This window comes from Rattus norvegicus, chromosome 10 (genome assembly GCF_021556685.1).
Source record: "Rattus norvegicus strain SHRSP/BbbUtx chromosome 10, alternate assembly SHRSP_T2T, whole genome shotgun sequence".
In the NCBI taxonomy this organism is placed as follows: Eukaryota; Metazoa; Chordata; class Mammalia; order Rodentia; family Muridae; genus Rattus; species Rattus norvegicus.
Genome location: NC_141543.1, coordinates 86,121,405 through 86,141,425, shown reverse-complemented (window position 1 = coordinate 86,141,425; position 20,021 = coordinate 86,121,405). Strand labels below are relative to the sequence as shown.

At 53.7% G+C, this 20,021-nt stretch overlaps 1 protein-coding gene across 2 annotated transcripts; it reads right to left on the bottom strand.

The window, feature by feature from the left end:
- Nucleotides 1-510: 510 nt before the first annotated feature.
- Col1a1 (collagen type I alpha 1 chain) lies at nucleotides 511-17,520 on the bottom strand. Of its 2 annotated transcripts, NM_053304.1 has the most exon segments (51): nucleotides 511-2,012; nucleotides 2,144-2,386; nucleotides 2,592-2,782; nucleotides 2,920-3,202; nucleotides 3,288-3,395; nucleotides 3,719-3,772; nucleotides 4,015-4,122; nucleotides 4,236-4,289; nucleotides 4,631-4,738; nucleotides 4,855-4,908; nucleotides 5,011-5,118; nucleotides 5,469-5,576; nucleotides 5,676-5,837; nucleotides 5,975-6,028; nucleotides 6,137-6,190; nucleotides 6,279-6,386; nucleotides 6,624-6,677; nucleotides 6,802-6,855; nucleotides 7,046-7,153; nucleotides 7,500-7,607; nucleotides 7,817-7,915; nucleotides 8,003-8,047; nucleotides 8,430-8,483; nucleotides 8,592-8,645; nucleotides 8,746-8,799; nucleotides 8,936-8,989; nucleotides 9,537-9,635; nucleotides 9,726-9,779; nucleotides 9,915-10,013; nucleotides 10,372-10,425; nucleotides 10,524-10,631; nucleotides 10,809-10,862; nucleotides 10,990-11,088; nucleotides 11,184-11,228; nucleotides 11,318-11,416; nucleotides 11,652-11,705; nucleotides 11,839-11,883; nucleotides 11,999-12,052; nucleotides 12,175-12,219; nucleotides 12,303-12,356; nucleotides 12,684-12,737; nucleotides 12,856-12,909; nucleotides 13,478-13,531; nucleotides 13,692-13,745; nucleotides 13,902-13,946; nucleotides 14,170-14,238; nucleotides 15,170-15,271; nucleotides 15,364-15,399; nucleotides 15,519-15,550; nucleotides 15,672-15,866; nucleotides 17,331-17,517. In NM_053304.1, coding segments are annotated over 51 exon segments (4,362 nt in total). In that variant the 5' UTR covers nucleotides 17,407-17,517; the 3' UTR covers nucleotides 511-1,865.
- Between the last annotated feature and the right edge of the window lie 2,501 nt (nucleotides 17,521-20,021).

Below are 20,021 nucleotides of genomic sequence, written 5' to 3'. Positions count from 1 at the left end.
GAGATGGGGAGAAGCCAACTACCCCTCCATGCTTGACCAGGGAGAAACCTGGTCCTCCATGACTCAGTCCCTGTTCCCTCCCTCTGGATCCTTTTGAGAGTCCCTGAGCCTCTCAGGACCCATAGGCAACACCTCGCCAGGCCTCAGGTCTACATCATGGAAGAGTGATACACCATTAGGATTCTGGCCTGAGGTATGGGTGGTCCAGGATTTGAAGTGCGTGCGAGTTTGCCCGTGATGCTGTGCGTCTGGTATTGAACTGTGGTGGAGACTTGGGGGACTTGGGGATGTGCAAAGAGGACTTGAAAGGGGAAAAGGTAAAAGAGGCAAGAAAAATGGGTCTAAGGCGTAAGAAAGGCAAGAGGAAGGCAACGGCATCTGGATGAGAAGTGGGGGGAGAGATAAAGGGTGATGGTAGAAGACAAGCTCCCTGCCTCACACATCCCAAAGCCTCTCCCTGGATCCCCACCTCCCCAAGTCCCAGGAAGGAAATTCAGAGACCACTGAACATGCGTTGGGTCATTTCCACATGCTTTATTCCAGCAATCAAAATAATTAAAAACATCTCAAATTATTATACACATACAAAATAGGTACAGAGTCTCTTGCTTCCTCCCACCCCAGGGATAAAAACTGCTTTGTGCTTTGGAAAATGGTGCTCTGAAACCCTGATGCAGGACAGAGAGAGAGAGAAGCTGAGGGTAGGGAGCAGCAGCAAGAGGGGAGGGTTTCAGAAGAGAGAGAGATCATCAGATAGGCCCAGGAGCTGGAAGAGTGAAGAGGGGGGTAGAGAGAGAGCAGGCTGGAGTTGGCACTCTCTCCTCCCTTGTTAAATAGCACCGTCAGGAAAAGAAAATTCACACAAGTCCCTATCCATTAAAAAAAAAAAAGAATAAAAAAATACTTTGAACAAAAGGAACATTTGCTGGTCTAGGGGAGCATCTCAGATTCTATAGCACCAGAAATTCCTTCCCACCCCACCCCTTCACAGAGATGTAGCACCTTTGATACCAAACTGGGCGCGCTGCCACCCTGCCCCCATCCCCGCCCCCACACAGTTGCCCCGGTGACACACAAAGACACGAACGAGGTAGTCTTTCAGCAACACAATTACACAAGGAACAGAACAGTCTCTCCCACCCAGCCTGCACATGTGTGGCCGATGTTTCCAGTCTGCTGTGACCCTGCCTGGCTCCAAACCCCTGCGAGGGGCAGGTGGCTCCCCCAGCACAGGCCCTCAAAAACAAAGTGTGTGTGGGGATTTGTTGCAGAGGCCATGGAGATGCCAGATGGTTAGGCTCCTTCAATAGTCCGAGAACCCCATGTCCCGGCAGGATTTGAAGGTGCTGGGTAGGGAAGTAGGCTGGGGGTTGAGGGGCTGGTGGGACGATTCAGCACTGCCTTTGCTGGCTGGGCAGACAATGCATTATTTCCTGTGTCTTTGGGGGAGACTTAAATTTGGGGAGCAATGGAGGAGAGGCCCCAAGAGGGGGTGGAGAAAGGAACAGAAAAGGCAGCATTTGGGGTATCATAAGCCCAGTGGGCAGAAAGGGACTTATACCCACATAGGTCTTCAAGCAAGAGGACCAAGCTTCCTTTTTTAAAAAGTTATTTATTTATTCTTATTTTTTTTTCTTTTTGGTAAGGTTGAATGCACTTTTGGTTTTTGGTCACGTTCAGTTGGTCAAAGATAAAAACTAAGTTTGAGAGATGAATGCAAAGGAAAAAAATGTTTTCCAAAGTCCATGTAAAATTGTCTCCCAATTTTTGGCTTTTGGGGAAATTGAGTTTGGGTTGTTGGTCTGTTTCCAGGGTTGGGGGAAAGTGGGCTGGGTGGGAGGGAACCAGATTGGGATGGAGGGAGTTTACACGAAGCAGGCAGGGCCAATGTCCATTCCGAATTCCTGGTCTGGGGCACCAATGTCCAAGGGAGCCACATCGATGATGGGCAGGCGGGAGGTCTTGGTGGTTTTGTATTCGATGACTGTCTTGCCCCAAGTTCCGGTGTGACTCTGGAGTGGATGGAGATGGTGGGAGAGGGTCATTACCAGGGGCGGGGATGGAGTGAGGCTCATTCTGATCTGCCAGGAGGCTAAAGCAGATGCCCAAAGAAGTGGGCGGGACCTGGTCTGGGGATACTCACCGTGCAGCCATCCACAAGCGTGCTGTAGGTGAATCGACTGTTGCCTTCGCCCCTGAGCTCGATCTCGTTGGAGCCCTGGAGGAGCAGGGACTTCTTGAGGTTGCCAGTCTGTTGGTCCATGTAGGCTACGCTGTTCTTGCAGTGATAGGTGATGTTCTGGGAGGCCTCGGTGGACATCAGGCGCAGGAAGGTCAGCTGGATAGCGACATCGGCAGGATCGGAACCTTCGCTTCCATACTCGAACTGCACGGGCCAGAGAGAGGGGAAATTGAGCCATCACACGGACCTTCTAGTCCTTGCCTTTTTACCCAGGATTCCTATATCCTAGATCCACATCTGCCCTTCCACTAAGCAGATATTAAATCCACTCCAGAACGTCTTGTGCTTTCTGGGTATGAGGCTAACCCATCTCCTCCTGTAGAGTGGCTCTGGGGTTCAGTGCACGTACCTGGAATCCATCGGTCATGCTCTCTCCAAACCAGACATGCTTCTTCTCCTTGGGGTTTGGGCTGATGTACCAGTTCTTCTGAGGCACAGAGGGCTGAGTGGGGAACACACAGGTCTGACCTGTCTCCATGTTGCAGTAGACCTTGATGGCATCCAGGTTGCAGCCTTGGTTAGGGTCGATCCAGTACTCTCCTGAAGTGGGCAGGGCAACGCAGAGTCAGGAGAAGTTAGGCAGCCAGCACCATACGGATGCATAAAAACACGGGGAAGCAGCATGGTGGGCTTCGGAAGAGAGCACGGGAAGAGAGGCAGCTGGGGTTAGTCCTTACCGCTCTTCCAGTCAGAGTGGCACATCTTGAGGTCACGGCATGTGCGGGCGGGGTTCTTGCGGCTGCCCTCAGGGCTGCGGATGTTCTCAATCTGCTGGCTCAGGCTCTTGAGGGTAGTGTCCACCTCAAGGTCACGGTCACGGACCACGTTGGCATCATCGGCCCGGTAGTAACGGCCACCATCTTGAGACTTCTCTTGAGGTGGCTGAGGCAGGAAGCTGAAGTCATAACCACCGCTGGGAGGACCGGGAGGGCCAGGGGGTCCAGGAGGTCCGGGGGGACCCTGTGTAGAGAAAGGAGATCAGGGTTTTCTGGTACTCGAGTCTTCCTGGGGAGGGTCAGGAGGCAGAGGATGTGAGGCTACTTACAGCAGGACCACTATCGCCAGTGCGACCTCGAGGACCAGGGGGACCAATGGGGCCAGGGAGACCGTTGAGTCCATCTTTGCCAGGAGAACCAGCAGAGCCAGGGGGACCCTGGGGGATAGAGAGATGGTTAGAAAAATATGGCTAGAAACCCAAGGCAGCCCCGACTCTGGCTCAGAAGCACTCCCCCTCCCCCCACTGCTGGCCCTGCCCAATCTCTGCTTCTGTCTCAAAAGGTGTCCTCAACTAGTTCCTATAGCTAGGCTTGCAAGGGGCAGGGATGGGAAAGTCAAAGGCTCTACAAGACCAAGATTCTTTTCCTCCCCACCCACTGTCTGGTCTCTGAACTCTTCTCTGAAGAACAGAGGGATACTTGAAAGTAACCAGGACAGGGAGGGACTCCAGGAAGAAATAAGGTGGAAGGTACAACTTACCCGGGGACCTGCAGGACCAGAAGCTCCAGAGGGGCCTTGTTCACCAGGAGAGCCCTGAAGAACAGAGAAAAGCAGTTCAGGGGTAGTGAAGGTGACGTGTCCTAGACCATTCCCACCACAATCCTTCGTTGAGCACTCTCTCTCTTTCCCCTATCCCTCACCCTCACTAGGAAGAATCAGAATGTCTACCTAGAGTAGACACCGAGGCAAATGCTCCTCTCCCACTATGCAGTCTGCACCAGGATATGATAGAGAAGGCCTGAGGTAGCCAGGGCTAGGAAGGTGAGTTTACTCACAGGAGAGCCAGGAGGACCCTGGAGACCAGAGAAGCCACGATGACCCTTTATGCCTCTGTCACCTTGTTCGCCTGTCTCACCCTTGTCACCACGGGGGCCTTGGGGTCCCTAAAAGAGAGGAGACAGGCTGTCAGGTGCAAAGTCACGTTGAGTGTTGGGTGGAACTCTGTTCACATCTAGGCCAATGTTCACAGGGCATGAGGTTGGCATGGGACACTTACAGCAGGACCACGGGCACCAGCAGGGCCAATGGGACCAGCAGGACCAGCAGGACCCTGGAGAGAAAATAGTGTGTTAGATCTTGACTTGGGGAAGGCCAAGGTCGAGGGATGCAGGATGAACCTTCCCTTGGTTAGACAACTCCTAACCCACACCTTCTGCTGTGGCCACCTCTCCTGATTCCCAATGAAACCTCCCCAGAGCCAGGCTTCATGTGATAAGGTGGGACAAGCCCTAAGCCTTGGTGAAGATGGGGTCCTGCCTAGATGAAGGCCAAGTTATGACTGTTTTTCCAGGGAGGCCAGCGGCCCAGATATATCCCAAGACCCTCTTCTTCCCCAGCCTGAGTGAGGTAATCTGCCTGAAAAAGAGATCTGACCTGAGCTCAGCCACTTACAGTCTCACCACGGTCGCCATTCTTGCCAGCAGGACCAACAGGGCCGGGAGCACCAGGAGCACCAGGAGCACCAGGGGGGCCAGCAGGGCCAGTCTCACCACGGTCACCCTGGGAACAGAGAGTAGAAGTCATGGGGTCAGCTTCAGATGAAGGGTCCTGTCTGGGGAGGGGCCAGGGCAAACCAGAGTCCAGCCTGATGTGCGATGTGTGGCATGACCTCTTACCTTGGCACCAGGAGCACCATCTCTTCCAGGGGAGCCTTCAGCACCAGGGGATCCCTGTAGAGGGAGCGGGGAGAGATGAGAGGCCACTCCAGGGAAGAGGCAGGCACACGATTAGCGGTCCTGCATGGTACTGGCCAGTAGGTAGAGGGTGCTTACCTCACGACCAGATTCACCAGGGGGGCCAGCCAATCCAGGGGGGCCCATAGGGCCAGGGGGACCACGTTCACCACTTGCTCCAGAAGGACCTTGTTTGCCGGGTTCACCCTAAAGAACAGAGTAAGGCTGGAGGTCAGACGTGGTGGTTCAAGCCACGAGACCTTTTTTTTGTATGTTTGTTTAGTTTGGTTTTCAAGACAGGGTTTCTCTGTGTAGCCCTAGCTGTCCTAGGACTCGCTATGTAGACCAAGCAGGTCTTGAACTCAGAAATTCACCCATCTCTGCCTCCTTAGTGCTAGGATTCAAGGTGTTTGACACCACCACCAACACCTGGCTCTCGTGAGAGCATTTCTATCACATTTGATCTCCTTGTCTTGACCACTGCTACCCCTGCCCCTTCTAGGAACCAAGTCCTAGGACCATTCTTCTTGGAGACCCCAAGATGAAGGAACACTCACAGAGGGTCCAGGAAGACCAGGGAAACCTCTTTCTCCTCTCTGACCGGGAAGACCGACCACACCACGCTGTCCAGCAATACCCTGAGGTCCAGGGGTACCAGGAGAGCCCTGAGGGAGGCAGACAGGAGTGAGATGGGATCACGGTGGCACAGGAAACCTACACAACTCTGGATCTCTCCAGAAACACAGAGATCTCATAGCACTTACAGCAGGTCCATCAGCACCAGGAGATCCTTTCTCACCAGCAGGGCCAGGGGGACCTGGGGGACCAACTTCACCAGGACGTCCAGCGGGACCAGTCTCACCACGGGGACCTTTGCCCCCTTCTTTGCCAACGGGACCGGGAGGGCCAGGGGGTCCAGCATTTCCCTACATGGGCACAAAAGGGACTGTCAGAGTCCAAGCTTCCAAAGCATCACAGCGGCATGCCCCAGCCAGGCCTTCTGTCTTGACAGTGTGTATGTGTGTCTCATCCCCATCCCCATTCCAGAACCACAGATACTCACAGAGGGACCAGGGGGACCAACACGACCAGCAGCACCAGGGAAACCAGTAGCACCCTGGCAAGAGAGAACATCGGGTGGTCAGAAGGGAATGGTCACTTGTTACCTCGCCTGATCTCCTCCAATCTCTGCCTTTGGGGAGTCTCGACTTTGGATGGTACTCACAGGGGGACCAGCAGCACCACGAGAACCTTTGGGTCCAGGAGCACCAACGTTACCCTGTAAGAGAGTGTCCAGGTATGAGACCCAGGCTAGCCACAAGTCCAAGGCTACCAAAAGCTTATGGTGTAGAGGGTAAGATACTTACAATGGGGCCAGGGGGTCCAGCGGGACCAGCAGGGCCAGGAGGACCAGCGTCACCTTTCACACCAGTATCACCAGGTTCACCTTTCGCACCAGGTTGGCCATCAGCACCCTAGGTGGGAGGGAGAATGGACAATGGAGGAGTGGATGAGGCAGCCTGGGAGCAGAGGGTCTCTGGGCTAGAGGAGAGGCCACAGATAGGGACTTGGAGATGCAGAGACTCTTGGAGACAACCAGTACCTCCCCACCCTTCTCCCCTGACTCAGGGTAACACTTCTGCTCTCATTCAGTCACCCAAGGTCCCAGGCCTTATGTCTCAGTTGGGGACAGATAGTGAAGAGGTACTCACAGGGGGGCCAGCGAAGCCAGCAGGACCAGGGGGACCAGGCTCACCACGGTCTCCCTAGAAGAAGAAGAACACGTTGGAGAAGTTTTCTCAACGTTAGGGAAGGAGAGGGATGAAGGAATAAAGGAATGGGGTTTGGGGTGGGGACAGAAAGCAGGTAGGAGAGAAGGGCTATACTTACGGGGGCACCACGGGCTCCGGTGGGGCCAGCAGGACCACTGGGACCAGTTTCACCCTATGAGGGAGAGACAGGAACTCTGAACTCTTTGGGGAGATGGACAGTGACACCTTCCCTCCCTTCTGGTCCCTTGAACTTCCTGGGTCACCAGCTTCATATGTCAGGACCTGCCTTCCCTGCATAGCCCCATCTGAGCTTGCTGAGGCAGCTTTGTGTCAAGAGATAAGGTGGAGAGGTAGCCACTAACCTTGTCACCAGGGGCACCAGCAGGGCCAGGAGGACCAATGGGACCAGTCAGACCACGGACGCCATCTTTGCCAGGAGAACCATCAGCACCTTTGGGACCAGCATCACCCTAAAGACAGGGAAAAAAAAAATCTGAGACTTCCAGACTAGGGCCAGGAATTTAGCTACCGTGTTCTGTGGATGTATCTAAGAGGACCTCTTCAGCTCAGCCAAGGATACAATGTTCTTTCAGGGGTTAAAGTTGCCTACCTGGGGTTTCAGGTGGAAACTGGGTTAAGAGAGCCCTGAAGTCTACAGAGTGATAAATAAAGGAACCTCTATCAGGGAGATGCCCCAACTTTCATCCCCATGGTGACACATCAGAAGGGCCCGGATCATAGGTAATAGAGTAACCAGCAAAGCAAGGAGATAAACGAGAACCACCAAGGGCTCATGGGAGGGGAAGGTTGACTTACTCTGTCACCCTTAGGACCTGGAAGACCAGCTGCACCACGTTCACCAGGCATTCCCTGAAGACCGGGGGCACCCTGGCTACCAGGAGCTCCGGGGGCACCAGTATCACCCTGTTTGGTAAACAAGATCAGTGAGTCTCAGAAGTGTCTCAGAGCCATCAGCTCACTTAGGATCCCTTATGTGTGGATCCCAGATCACAGGTTCCAGCCAGAACAAACTCACAGACCCGACATTGGACCCCCTGGGTTCCCACTCTGATCTTGTCCCCAAGCCCTATAGTCTGGGTTCCAGCCATCATGCCCTTCCATGATGCTCTCACCTTGGCACCATCGTTGCCGGGGGCACCATTGTTTCCTCGGGGACCAGCAGGACCTGGGGGACCTTGTACACCACGTTCACCAGGGAAACCTCTCTCGCCCTAGAGAGGAAGGAAAGGGCTCATGATGCTCTGACAGGACTGAGCTTGGGACGTTGTAATGGAACTGGTACTAGAGGGCTCACGTACTCTTGCGCCAGAGGGTCCAGGGGCACCAAGGTCTCCAGGAACACCCTGAGGGTAGAAAGAGGAACAGCAGTGAGCCCAACCTCCACCTGAGAAAGAGCCTCTGCCCCCCTTCCTAGGGCTGGTCCTCAGAGCCCAGAGGAACACCTTCTCAGCTTAGAGCTGAAATTCCTCATTACAGTGGGAAGGCTTGAGGTAACGCCAGAATTATTCCAGGAGTTTGCATAAAGAAGTCACCTTGCCTAGAAGCCACACAGCCACTGCCACATGATGTGCAGTGAGCGCTCTCACACTTTTGGTGTAGCCAAAGTCCTCCCCTGGTGTTTCATCCCTATCCCTCTAGCTGGATGTTTCCTAAGCAGCTACAGGTGGTCTTTTCGCTTTGTATTTCTTGCATGCTTCCACTTTCTTGACAGCTACTACCTCTTACCTGTTCACCAGGCTTGCCTGCTTCACCAGGAGGACCAGCGGGACCAGGAAGACCCTGTAAAGTGGGAGGTGGAGGGAAGAAGGTGAAGAGTTTAGAATCTTTAACTGTTAACAAAGGACCGCTCTTCACGCTTCCCTACAGACCTAAGTCACGAGGCCTTACCTGGAATCCAGGGGAGCCAGCGGGACCTTGTTCACCTCTCTCACCAGCAGGACCCTGTCGTAGAGAACAGGCAGTGGTCATGAAGAGTCCAAGGAGAAGGGAGGCTAGGCCCTGCCTCTCCCGATCCCCAGGGCTTGCAGACAGGGGTACTTACAGCAGGGCCGGGGGCTCCTTGAGCTCCAGCTTCGCCATCTTTGCCAGCGGGACCCTGTGGGGAGAAGGTGATAAATTCAGTGTGGCAGATGGCAGCAGCAGGTAGGGACTGGACCTCTGGGACACAGCAGAGCCCACTAGTGACTCTTGCCATGTGAGGATGGTGACAGAGACTCAAAAGAGATACTTACAACAGCGCCAGGGGGTCCGGGGACACCTCGTTCTCCAGCCTTTCCAGGTTCTCCCTGTGTAGAAAGGGAGGCAAGACTGAGGGTCACAGGTCGAGACTATTACAGTCGAGGACCTCTCATAGTGAGTGTTCCTAGGGGGCTTTCTGTTCGGGAAGACTGAAAGAGGATGGCAAGCTTCAGGGTCTAGGTGAAGGTCTTGCTGGCATCTAATGCTTGGCCTCTCTTCCTGCACCCAAAGAAGGTGCCCGAGGCCCCTTCCTGGTCACTCTTTCCCTTTCCTTCCCCTTGATACACACCTTCAGTGACCTGAACTGCTAATGGGGATCATCTCAAGGCTCTCCCCTCCTTACCAAACTTGGGTGAGACTATCACGTAAAAGGGCCATCTTATCTGTGTGTTCAGGGAAGCCTGCCTAGCAACAAAATTTATTTATCAAGTGATAAAATGGTAAATGACAAAGTGATGATCGTGGAGCCATCAACGGTCTCTTATTTCACTAATGGGCCCAGAAAGGGTCATTAAAGGTCTGAGGTCACACAGCAAGTCAGTTGAGTTAGTATGCCTGTTCCTAGTTCTTCAGTGTTCCTCACTGGATACTTACAGCAGTACCCTTAGGTCCAGGGAATCCCATCACACCAGCCTGTCCACGGGCTCCAGGAGGACCTGCGGGTCCAGGGCGACCATCTTGACCAGCGGGACCCTGAGGATGGGAGGCACAAGTGTTGTGGTAAGGACTAAGGTAGGCACATCAGATGGTAGGGGTGAGGCGTAAGAGAACAGGCATACTTACAGGGGGGCCGGTTTTGCCATCAGGACCAGGGCTGCCAGGACTGCCAGTGAGACCCTAGGGAGAGGCAGGAGAGCATGAACGAGGGAAGGAGGAGGGGGCTGACAAGGGGAGGAGGGGGATGGGAGGGGGAGTCTAGAGCACTAGCTGCAGGCTGATCCAAGTCCCATGCAGGACTGAGGATCTTCTCACCTTGGCACCAGGGAGACCAGCTTCACCAGGGCGACCAGCTTCACCAGGAGAACCTTTGGGACCAGCAGGGCCAGGAGAACCACGTTCACCAGCAGGACCCTAAGTGGAAAGAAGTCACAGATACATCAGGGTCACAAGCTTGGCCTCATTATTGTGGATTAGCACCTTCTTCATGCTGGTAGAAGGTCTGGGGCTTTGAGGAGGATTCATGGGGATGCCAAAGAGATGCCACACATGAGGAGGAGGAAGAGGAAGGAGAAGAAAGAGGAGGAGGAAGAGGAGGAGGAGGAGGAAGAGGAGGAAGAAGAGGAAGAGGAGGAGGGAGACCCAGACATAGGCACAGGTGGCAGGGAGCACGGTTGCAGATATGAGTCCAGGTAGGTGTGAACAGTACTGTCAGGGTGAGGTGATGTCAGGCAGCTGGGGAGTCAGCTTCTCTGCTAGAGAGAGAGATTACCTTGGGGCCAGCAACACCATCAGCACCAGGGAAACCACGGCTACCAGGTCCACCCTGCAGGGAGGGAAAAAAAAAGGCCAGTGAGTTCAATCACCACTGCAGCACTGGGGGAGCACTAAGAGCAAAGGTTGAGAGACACAGGGGACACTTACGCGCTCGCCAGGAGGTCCGGGCAGGCCGCTAGGTCCAGGCTCACCACGGGCTCCTCGTTTTCCTTCTTCTCCAGCAGGGCCAGGGGGACCTTGAACTCCAGCAGGGCCCTGGACAGAGAGGGAGTGGCCTTGGTGAGAGGGCACAAGCCCAGGAGCCTATGATGCTGGCCTCTAGCAACAGGGCTTCTGGGTATGAGGCAGGGGGTTCCCTTCCTCCCTGGAGCTCCCCTGTGAGGCTTCCAGGTCTTGGGGGCTTCGGAGGAAAAGGGGTGATGTGTGACTTACGGGTTCTCCTTTGGCACCAGTGTCTCCTTTGTTGCCAGGGGCACCAGGTTCACCCTGTGTAGGGACAGAAAGAGGACAAGAATTGGAGTTGCTCTATTGGTTTGCAAGTGTACGCTTCTCCAGAAGGGGGCGCACTGGAGCTAGTGCATGAGCCCGGCAGAAGGGAGAGTCTTATACTTACACTGTTGCCTTTGGGACCAGGAGCGCCGCTGGGGCCCTGAGGTCCAGAGGGGCCTCGGGCACCAGGGAAGCCAGGAGCACCAGCAATACCAGGAGCACCCTGCAGGAGTCAGGACAGACATTTTAGCCCAAGGGTGAAGGGCATGGGGCAGGTGGCAGGTGGGCAGGGGAGGAGGAGGGCCACTAGTGACTTACATTGGCACCTTTAGCACCAGGTTGTCCATCAGCACCAGGGTTTCCCTGTCACAGAGAGAAAGGAGGGTGAGTGACAGCCTAGAATGGTGAAACTGGCAAGTGGCACTGGGGTCAGCAGCAGAGAGGACACTTACAGCAGGACCAGCAGCACCAGCAGGGCCAGGGGGTCCGGGCTCACCACGCACACCCTGGGGACCTTCAGAGCCTCGGGCTCCCTGGGGACCAGCTTCACCCTGGATTGGAGGAAAGGACAAATCAGAATGGGGCACCCAGCATTACTTCCAGATGTCAGGTGTTAGAGGGCGGGGGAGCAAGGATGAGGATTTTGAGAGCTAGGGAGGGAACACGAGGATAAGGGTGTTGTGCAATGTGTTTCATTCACTCTTGCCACTCTGGGCTTCTCTGATCTGGGGTGACACCTAGCCCTTGGCCTATGCCAATCATGTTCAAAGAAAGGATGAGTCTCACCTTAGCACCAGCTGCACCAGGGAAGCCAGGAGGGCCAGTAGGGCCGGTGGGACCCTGTGAATAAAATGGAGGTTTAGCTACAAGGCGGAGACTGAGAGCTTTTAAGTTTCAATGGCTGATGTCAGTCCCAAGAGCTGACCCTGAAGTCTCACCCCACTCCCAAACTCAAAGTCAAGGCCATACTTACGGGGGGCCCAGCTGCACCGACAGCACCATCGTTACCACGAGCACCCTGCAAGAGAGACGAAGCCCAATTATGCCCCCTGAGCACTGGCCAGTTAGTTCCCTTAGTCCCTGGGGAACTCCAGCCAGAGCCCAGGGGCATCCAAGCAGCCAGGGGTACTTACAGCACTGCCAGGGGGTCCAGGGCGACCTCTCTCACCAGGCAGACCTCGGGGACCCTAATAACGAAACCAAGGATGGTTGAGTGAGATGGAGACACCTCCTTCCATAGCCTCCATCCACCCTTCACCCTAGCCCTCCCTCTTGGAGTGCCCCCGATCGCTCAAGCTGGCAAACTCACCATCTGGCCGGGAGCTCCATTTTCACCAGGACTGCCAGGCTCTCCCTAGGAAGAGAGCACAGAGTGAAGTATTCATGTGGAGCAGAACTGTTGGGCGTGGGCAGTTCAGGACCTCGACAATATCTTACCTTAGGACCAGCAGGACCAGTATCTCCTTTGGCACCATCCAAACCACTGAAACCCTTCACAAGGAAGAAGACGAAGTAAGACGCCAGGTGGGGGAGTATACCTCTTCGACACCCACACAGATTTGACGCTAACTTTTGGAAGACCTCCAGTTGTCTCCCTGCCTCTGAGCTGAACTAGACCCCAATTCACCTATCAGCCCAGCCAGTCTCTTTATTGCAACTTCTTCCCCCACAAAAGGAAGTTATTCTAGATGTCTAACCTATGACCCTTGAGACATCTGTAGCTACCACCTAACATGATACACAACAGGATCTCATAGGGAAGGGGATAAGATGTTGATTTGGGACTTTGGGTGTTTCAGTGACTCAAGAGAGACTTACTCTGTGTCCCTTCATTCCGGGGAGGCCAGCTGTTCCAGGCAATCCACGAGCACCCTGGAGAGAAAGACAAATGAGGACTTGGAAAGGTGTCAGAAGGAAGGGCTCTGTGAATATTGCTCCTAGATGCATCCCCAGTGCAGGGAGCCCTGGCCCACCCTCATATCTTGCATACCTGAGGTCCAGGAGGTCCACGCTCACCAGGGCGGCCAGGCTTACCAGCTTCCCCCTGCAGAGAGAGAAAAAGCCATTATGGCAATGCCCCCCTAGCCCCCACACTGGGAAACGGTGGGAGGGCTCAGGTTTATGGGGGGGTGTTATTTTTTTTTCTTTTTCTTTTTTTCGGAGCTGGGAACCGAACCCAGGGCCTTGCGCTTGCTAGGCAAGCGCTCTACCACTGAGCTAAATCCCCAACCCTGTCGGGGGGGGGGTGTTATTGAAGGGTGGCTTTGGTTTAGGGGAACCAAATCTAACTTCTAACCTAAAACTCAGTTTAAGTACCTTCCAGGGAATTCCCACCAGTGGTATATTCGTTTCCACACCTGCTCACACCCAGAGCTCTTAAACCCAGATTACTCCAAGGGATGGAGACAGGGTGTGGAAGGGGTGAAGATGTAGGCAGAGATGGGGGCTGCCTAACTAGAGCATTCTATTCAGTGGAAAGATCACTGCCAAGGGCCATCTTGAGTTCTCTTCCCCTGGTTATTGGTGGTGAGACCCTGCTGGGAGGATTTCAGGACCCACATTGCGAAGGCTACAGGATTTGATAGTGTCTCCCCCACCCCCGGGGTACTTACATCATCTCCGTTCTTGCCAGGAGGGCCAGGGGGACCTCGGGGACCCATTGGACCCTAGAGGAGACAGGTGAAGCAGTTAGAACTCCAAGATGAGAGACAACAAGGAGGAAGACTGGAACTAGGTGGTGACAAGCCACCCCTCACTCAGTATGGGTGACCTTCCACTGGAGAATTTGTGGAGAGGGAGGAGTGTCTGCATGGAGGACTAACTTACTGAAGCGCCAGGCTCGCCAGGTTCACCAGGGGGGCCTTGGAAACCTTGAGGACCCTGAAGAACACGAGAGAAGGGTAGGCTCAGAAAGGCAGGTTCCTTCCAGGCTGTCTCCCTCTTACAAGAGATGTCTACCAGCCTTCTGCCCCATCCCCATCTTTCCCTGCAACAGCCCATGCCCAAAGTGATACATGAAGACCCTTAGATACGTACAGGTGCACCAGGGGGGCCAGGGAGACCACGAGGACCAGAAGGACCCTACAGAAGGAAAAAGAGGGGCTTGTGATATCTGTGAGTAAAAGCAGTGCATCAGAGATCTGTTTCTACTGCTTCCTGTGGGGATCACAGCTGTCTGCCTTGCATCTTCTCTAGATCCGAAGTCCCAAAGGTGGCCTTTATTTCCCCAGTTATTCCCCAGGACATCGTTGGCCTTTCTTGGATCCCCCTCCTCTTTGTCCCACTGCTCCCCCTGGTGGCTCACCATGGGGCCAGGCACGGAAACTCCAGCTGATTTCTCATCATAGCCATAGGACATCTGGGAAGCAAAGTTCTAGAAAAACAAGAGAAAAACAAAAAACAAACAGGACTCAGGAGGGTAAATTAAAAGCCAGGAAGCAATGGTAGTAATGGGAGAAGCAGACGTAGGCTTCCAGAAGCCATTAACTAAGAGAGACAGTAATACAGACTGTAAGATATTCCTGTACCAGACACTTTGGCTGAACCTAATCTAACCAGCCAATCCCAAATTGTCGAAGAACCTGTAAAATAATGGCTTCTGCCCAACAGCCAGACTCTTCAAAACCTCGCTGAGTCAAGGATGACGAAGAGTCTCAGAAACAGCCTACACTCGTGGGAATCAAAGGACTGAGATAATGGAATGCAATTGGTGGTCTTGGACAGGGAGGGGGTGATGCTACAAAGGACATTTTGGGAGGCACCGGTGAAATCTGAAAGTGGGACTGTCCATCAGGCAATAGCGTTAGATCAACATTAAATGTGGTGCTATGGTCCCATAGGAGGATGCACTTGCTCTTAGGAAATGTGCTTCAGAGCATAAGGCATGGGCATGTTCTTGCTCATGTCACCAGAGGCAGACCTCTGGGAACATTTTTTTTCTATTCTTTTTTTTTTTTTTCCGGAGCTGGGGACCGAACCCAGGGCCTTGTGCTTGCTAGGCAAGCGCTCTACCACTGAGCCAAATCCCCAACCCCCTTTGGGCATGTTCTTGACGATATGTCTCAAATGGTTGGGAATACACAGAGACAGAGAGAGCTGTGTGTCCAGAAAGTGAAAAAGCAGGTGTTTTGAAGGGTGAACAGAAGTTCTGTGTACCATTGCAACTTTCCTGTAAGTTTATGATTACTTAAAGATACAAAGTTGTGTCTGACAAAACCAAAGCAAAGAAAAACAAACAGGCAAATGAACAAAAACAAAACAAAACGGGGAGTCACATAAGTCTGGGGTCTCCCAGATCTACTTACTCCTCCAAGACCAGGGGGTCCGGGGGGGCCGGGGGGACCAGGAGGACCAGGAAGTCCAGGCTGTCCAGGGATGCCATCTTGTCCAGGGGGGCCAACAGGTCCCTGCACCAAGAAATGGAGGGGGCTGTTATGAACCCAAATCAGAGCCACACCCCCTCCAGGTTCCCAGCTCACTTAAAATAAGATGCTCTTACCCGTGGGCCTTGGGGGCCAGGGTCTCCCTTGGGTCCCTGTGGGGTTGAGGGTGAAGAAACAAGAGGCCGGTTAGAGAACGAAAAAAAAGTTGGAGTTTATTGGAGGACAGTGGGAGTCATGGACGGGTGGGCAAAAGTAGGGGCCAGACTATTACCTCGACTCCTATGACTTCTGCGTCTGGTGATACTGGGGAGAAAAATGTGCAGTTAGAAGTAAATTTGCTAAGGTACCTGGGGTGTTATAGGTTTTCAAGACACAGGGAAAGGAGGGACTCCGACCTCCCTTAATCCTAGGACTAGAACCGTACCATATTCTTCTGGGCAGAAAGGACAGCACTCGCCCTCCCGTTTTTGGGGGTTGGGACAGTCCAAGTCTTCTTTGCATAGCACGCCATCGCACACAGCCGTGCCATTGTGGCAGATACAGATCAAGCATACATCAGGTTTCCACGTCTCACCATTAGGGACCCTTAGGCCATTGTGTATGCAGCTGACTTCAGGGACTGAGCAAATGGGAAGAGACACAGGACATGAGCGGCTCTGAAACCTTACCTGATGCACCAGGGATCCCAGCCTTACTCACCCTTTCCCCTGTCTAAGAGGTGCACGTAGATTTTCCACTTCCCACATCTTTCCCCCAACCCCTATTTTCTTCCCTTAAATCCTTAAATGCAGGTCTGCTCTGTAACGGCGTTCAGTGACAGCACCAAGAAGCCTGGCCAGGGCTGTAACTTCCAAGTTCCCAGGAATTTAAACAAAGCTTTAGGCTGGGGTTGCTTCCAAACTCAACTTCAGCCCACGCGCGCGGGAACCAAATGAAATAGAAGTCCTCCTGACGGAGAGTAGGAGGGCTCCTACAAAGTAGGTGGAGGTTTGTGGGACGTGGTTTGCGGGGAGACCGGAGGCGGGGGTGGGAGGAGAGAAGGGAAATTCCAGCCCTGGTCCCACCTCCTTTCCTTGGGCAGGTGGGACGGAATGGGCGGGGCTAAAATGGAGGAGGGTGACTTCCGTGGAGCCTTGTCCAGAGTAGTAAAATATATCCCTAAAGTTAGATACACCCTAACTCTCCGCTCCCAGGAATCAAAGCTTTCCCGGTCCTTCCTTCAAAGCCAGTAGAGCTTTGGGGTCACTCCTTAGCCAAAGAAAGAACTCAAGTCTACAAATAGCAATGATTAGTTAACCACGCCCACCTCTCTAGCACCGGATCAAAGCAACCACTAGGTGGCGGGCAACGCTAAGCAATGCACGGGGCGGACCCAATTTTACTGGCCTGGGTCACTTTCAAAGACCAAGGCTATCATATCCATCTGTGCTTTTATTTTCCTAGTCTGGAGATGAGGGTCCAGGCCCGGCAATAGCCCAGGTTTTCCCTCTTAAGCCCGCGCGCTGTAAAGTACTGTACCAGGACTCGTAGTGCTCAAGGTTGACCAGCAGGAGGCACAGGGACCGCGCCCAGTCAAGTCTTAGCCAAACTTTCTCATCCAGCAACCCGCCCTCTCCGTGCGTCCCTTCCTCCCCCCACCCCACTCCCAGAGCCCAGCACCCCGGAGGCCCCAGCAACACTGTCTAGCCTGCAGAGAGGGCAAACAATCTTTCCTTATGAATCATCCCGCAGCCTTTTTGATTGCTTTTACATCTTGAGCTTCGAATCTCTATTCCAGAGGTCTTATTTGATCTTCGACGTACTCTGACCCAACCCCTGCCCAGATTCCCACTTTTCCCGTCGCGCTACAGATAGATGCTTGAAATTTCCTGCCGTGCCATCTCAACCAGGGCTCCACTTCTGAGATCTGCTCACTCTCCTCTGCTCGCGAGGGTGACCTCTCTCTTCCCAGTTCCTCTCCATCACCTTCTCATCCCTCCTAACTCTGGAGCACCCCGCGCTTCCGTTTAAGTCTTTATTGCTAGGACCCCTATGCAGAACGCGATAGCAAGAAACCATAACCTCCCCAGAGTTTGGAACTTACTGTCTTCTTGGCCATGCGTCAGGAGGGCAGTGGCCCCTAAGAGGAGCAGGAGCCGGAGGTCCACAAAGCTGAACATGTCTAGACCCTAGACATGTAGACTCTTTGCGGCTGGGGTGGGGGGTTAGCTTCGGCTCATGCGTGGCCTCACTCCGTGTGCCTCCTGCTCCGTCCGGAGGTGAAACTCCCGTCTGCTCCGACGACTGGCCTGGGCCCCTTTTATACCATCCTGATGGAGGAGGGCTGGGAGGAACCCTGCCTCTTGGAGAGGGGGAGCCAGCAGCCCGGCCCCCAGCCAATCAGAACTGCCTGGCCCGGCCCCCAATTTGGAACGAAGAGGGGGGAGGAGGGAAAGGAAGGGAAAGGAGTCCACCCAGCCCCCTCCCCCCTTTGCAATTCTGCCACCCTTGTCCCCCAGATCTACATGGGCCAGAGGTGCTATCACTGAGTGTGGCTGGGCCCTCGATATACTGATTGTGGGTAGGGGATGCCCCTTGCACTTTCCTTCTGGGACCTCAAATCAGAAGGATGTAGAATTGGGAATCTGAGTTGGGGAACATTACAAAGGGTTCAGTGTCAGGCACAATTGGGAAAAGGTCCTCTTGGCCATGTCTCATAGTCTTTCTGGCATCCTTGGGAAGACCTAAGGAAGAATAAGTTAGGCAAGCATCTCTCCAAATCCGAAGAACCAGGCAGCTAAGCAGATGTGACTGTTAGAGGGAGGAGAATACCTCATGGTGTGGGCCCAGGTATGCAGGGTAGGACTATTTGGGAACAAATTAGACATCTCTTCACAGATACTAAGAGTCAGATATGTGGTTGTTTGAAAGGAGTGGGGTGGCTATCTGTTCTGCCATGAATGTGGCTCCATGAAAGACCCACCTTTCTCCAGCCCCAGGTGTAACAGAGGGAGACATCTCTGAGGATTAGGCTTGGGGAGAAGTTTGACATCCTTGTCCTTCCAGAAGAAACCTTCTGCGTTATGATGGGCAGCCGTGTGGGCAGGGGGGTTTCTGAGTCCTTAAAGCTGTGGCCTGGGTCTTCTTGTATAAACTCTTTCCTGACCACCTCCATCCCAGGGCTGGAATTTGCTACAGGAGGCCTGTGACCAGGGATGTCTTAGAAAAAGGTCTTGTGTCAGCTGTGGCTACAGCCAGGAATTGGTTAGAGGCCCTCTTAGGTAGCAGTATCAATCCAGAAAGAGCAGGTAGAAGGCATTGGCCATAGAGCCGTGTTCTCTCTGTAGAGAACCTGCTTTCCTTACTGTACTTGGATCTGGTCTGGGGACACCTAGGTGAACTCGGTGTGTGGCAGAAACTTGTTTTTGGTAGCTGAGTGACTTTATTTGAAGGCTACTCCTCATGTCCTCGCTTCTTTGCTGAAAATCTCAGCCATTGTTCCCCACCTCTGCAATCAGGAAAGGGTCATTTGTCGTCCCCCAAGAAAAGTGGCTTATATTTAAATGTGTCCCTAAAAGACAGTGTCCTTTCTTTCCCTGGGCTCCCATCAACCCTGCAAAGGTGCTCTGCCTGACCCCCACTCTACTTAGGAACTTCATTTTGTTAAACTGTGTGGGTGGCAGGGAAGCATAGGGGTCTCCTCTCAGGGCCCATAGACGTCCTGTATCACTTCCCCCACAGCCGTCTTCAGAGCTGTAAACGTGGAAGCAAGGAGTCCCGCCTCCTCCAAACCATCCAAGATTCCATTGCTCCCCCCCCCTTCACGCCCTCCCTGAGCTAGTTTTGTGCAACGAAGGCAAAGAAAAAAAAATAAAAAAGACCAAGGGAGCAGAAGGGGAGGGAGCCACGTCGCTGGCCGTGGGCAGTTAGGCTAAGCGGTGCGGGTGGGGTGGCAGAGGGAGACTGCAGAGGCTATAATTAAAGGGAAAAATATAGAGTTTCCAGAGAAGCAGAACTGGAGACAGCAATGGAAGGACAGGACTTCATCAATTATCCCAACCATGTGGCAGTGACTTGTGGCCCAGGATCTGCCCCCGCCTATGCCAGTGCCTGTAGGGTAAGGCTGGGGCTGAGAAGCTGAGATGGTAGTTCCGGAACTCAGTAAAGTCCTGCCTTCCACAGTGGTCAGTTCCAAAGGATGCCCACTCCCTAACAGTGGACGGGGATGGTGTACATCAGAGGGAATAGGTGTTCAAGGCAGTTGTCTAGGGTAGGGTTCCACGAAGCACTACACAGTGTGATCTGCCCACTCTTTGTTGGGTTTTGTATTGGGAAAAGCACTTATCCAAAGCTACTTTTCCCTGCTCCTGATCTAGCACCCCCCCCCGCCCCCCAGGCTCATCTGGAAGAAGAGACAAGAGCCTAACAGGTGTGGACTGGTGACTGCCACATCAAGGGTCTGGGGTTCTGGTGGAGGCTAGGAGACTACTAGAATTGGGGGGGGGGTGCTTGACGTGTCTGTGCCGTGTGACAGCCTTCACCCCATGTCTGACTCCAGGTTTTTGCCCCAGGAGTTGTGGGCAGTGGGTTCCAAGCTTCCTTTACACGTGGCATGGAGCTGAAGCTCGGGACCTCCTCTGCCACTTCTCAACTTGAAACGATTGGCGGGTACCCAGCTCAGAGATGTGTCTTTAATTTCTGCAGCATGACAGCGAGAGGAAGAATGTGCTTGGGGTCTCCTCCCAGCCTGGCGGGGCCTCCCTGGCCAGGCTGAGGGCTGGAGACTGGGGGAGGG

Coding starts and splice junctions, on each gene's coding strand:
- Col1a1 (XM_087571088.1), bottom strand. CDS start 14,223: ATGTCCTATGGCTATGATGAGAAATCAGCTGGAGTTTCCGTGCCTGGC. Junction 13,532..13,691: donor CTGGCGAGCCTGGCGCTTCA/GTAAGTTAGTCC, acceptor TGTCTCCTCTAG/GGTCCAATGGGTCCCCGAGG. Junction 7,154..7,499: donor CAGGTCCTAAGGGTGACAGA/GTAAGTCAACCT, acceptor CCCTGTCTTTAG/GGTGATGCTGGTCCCAAAGG.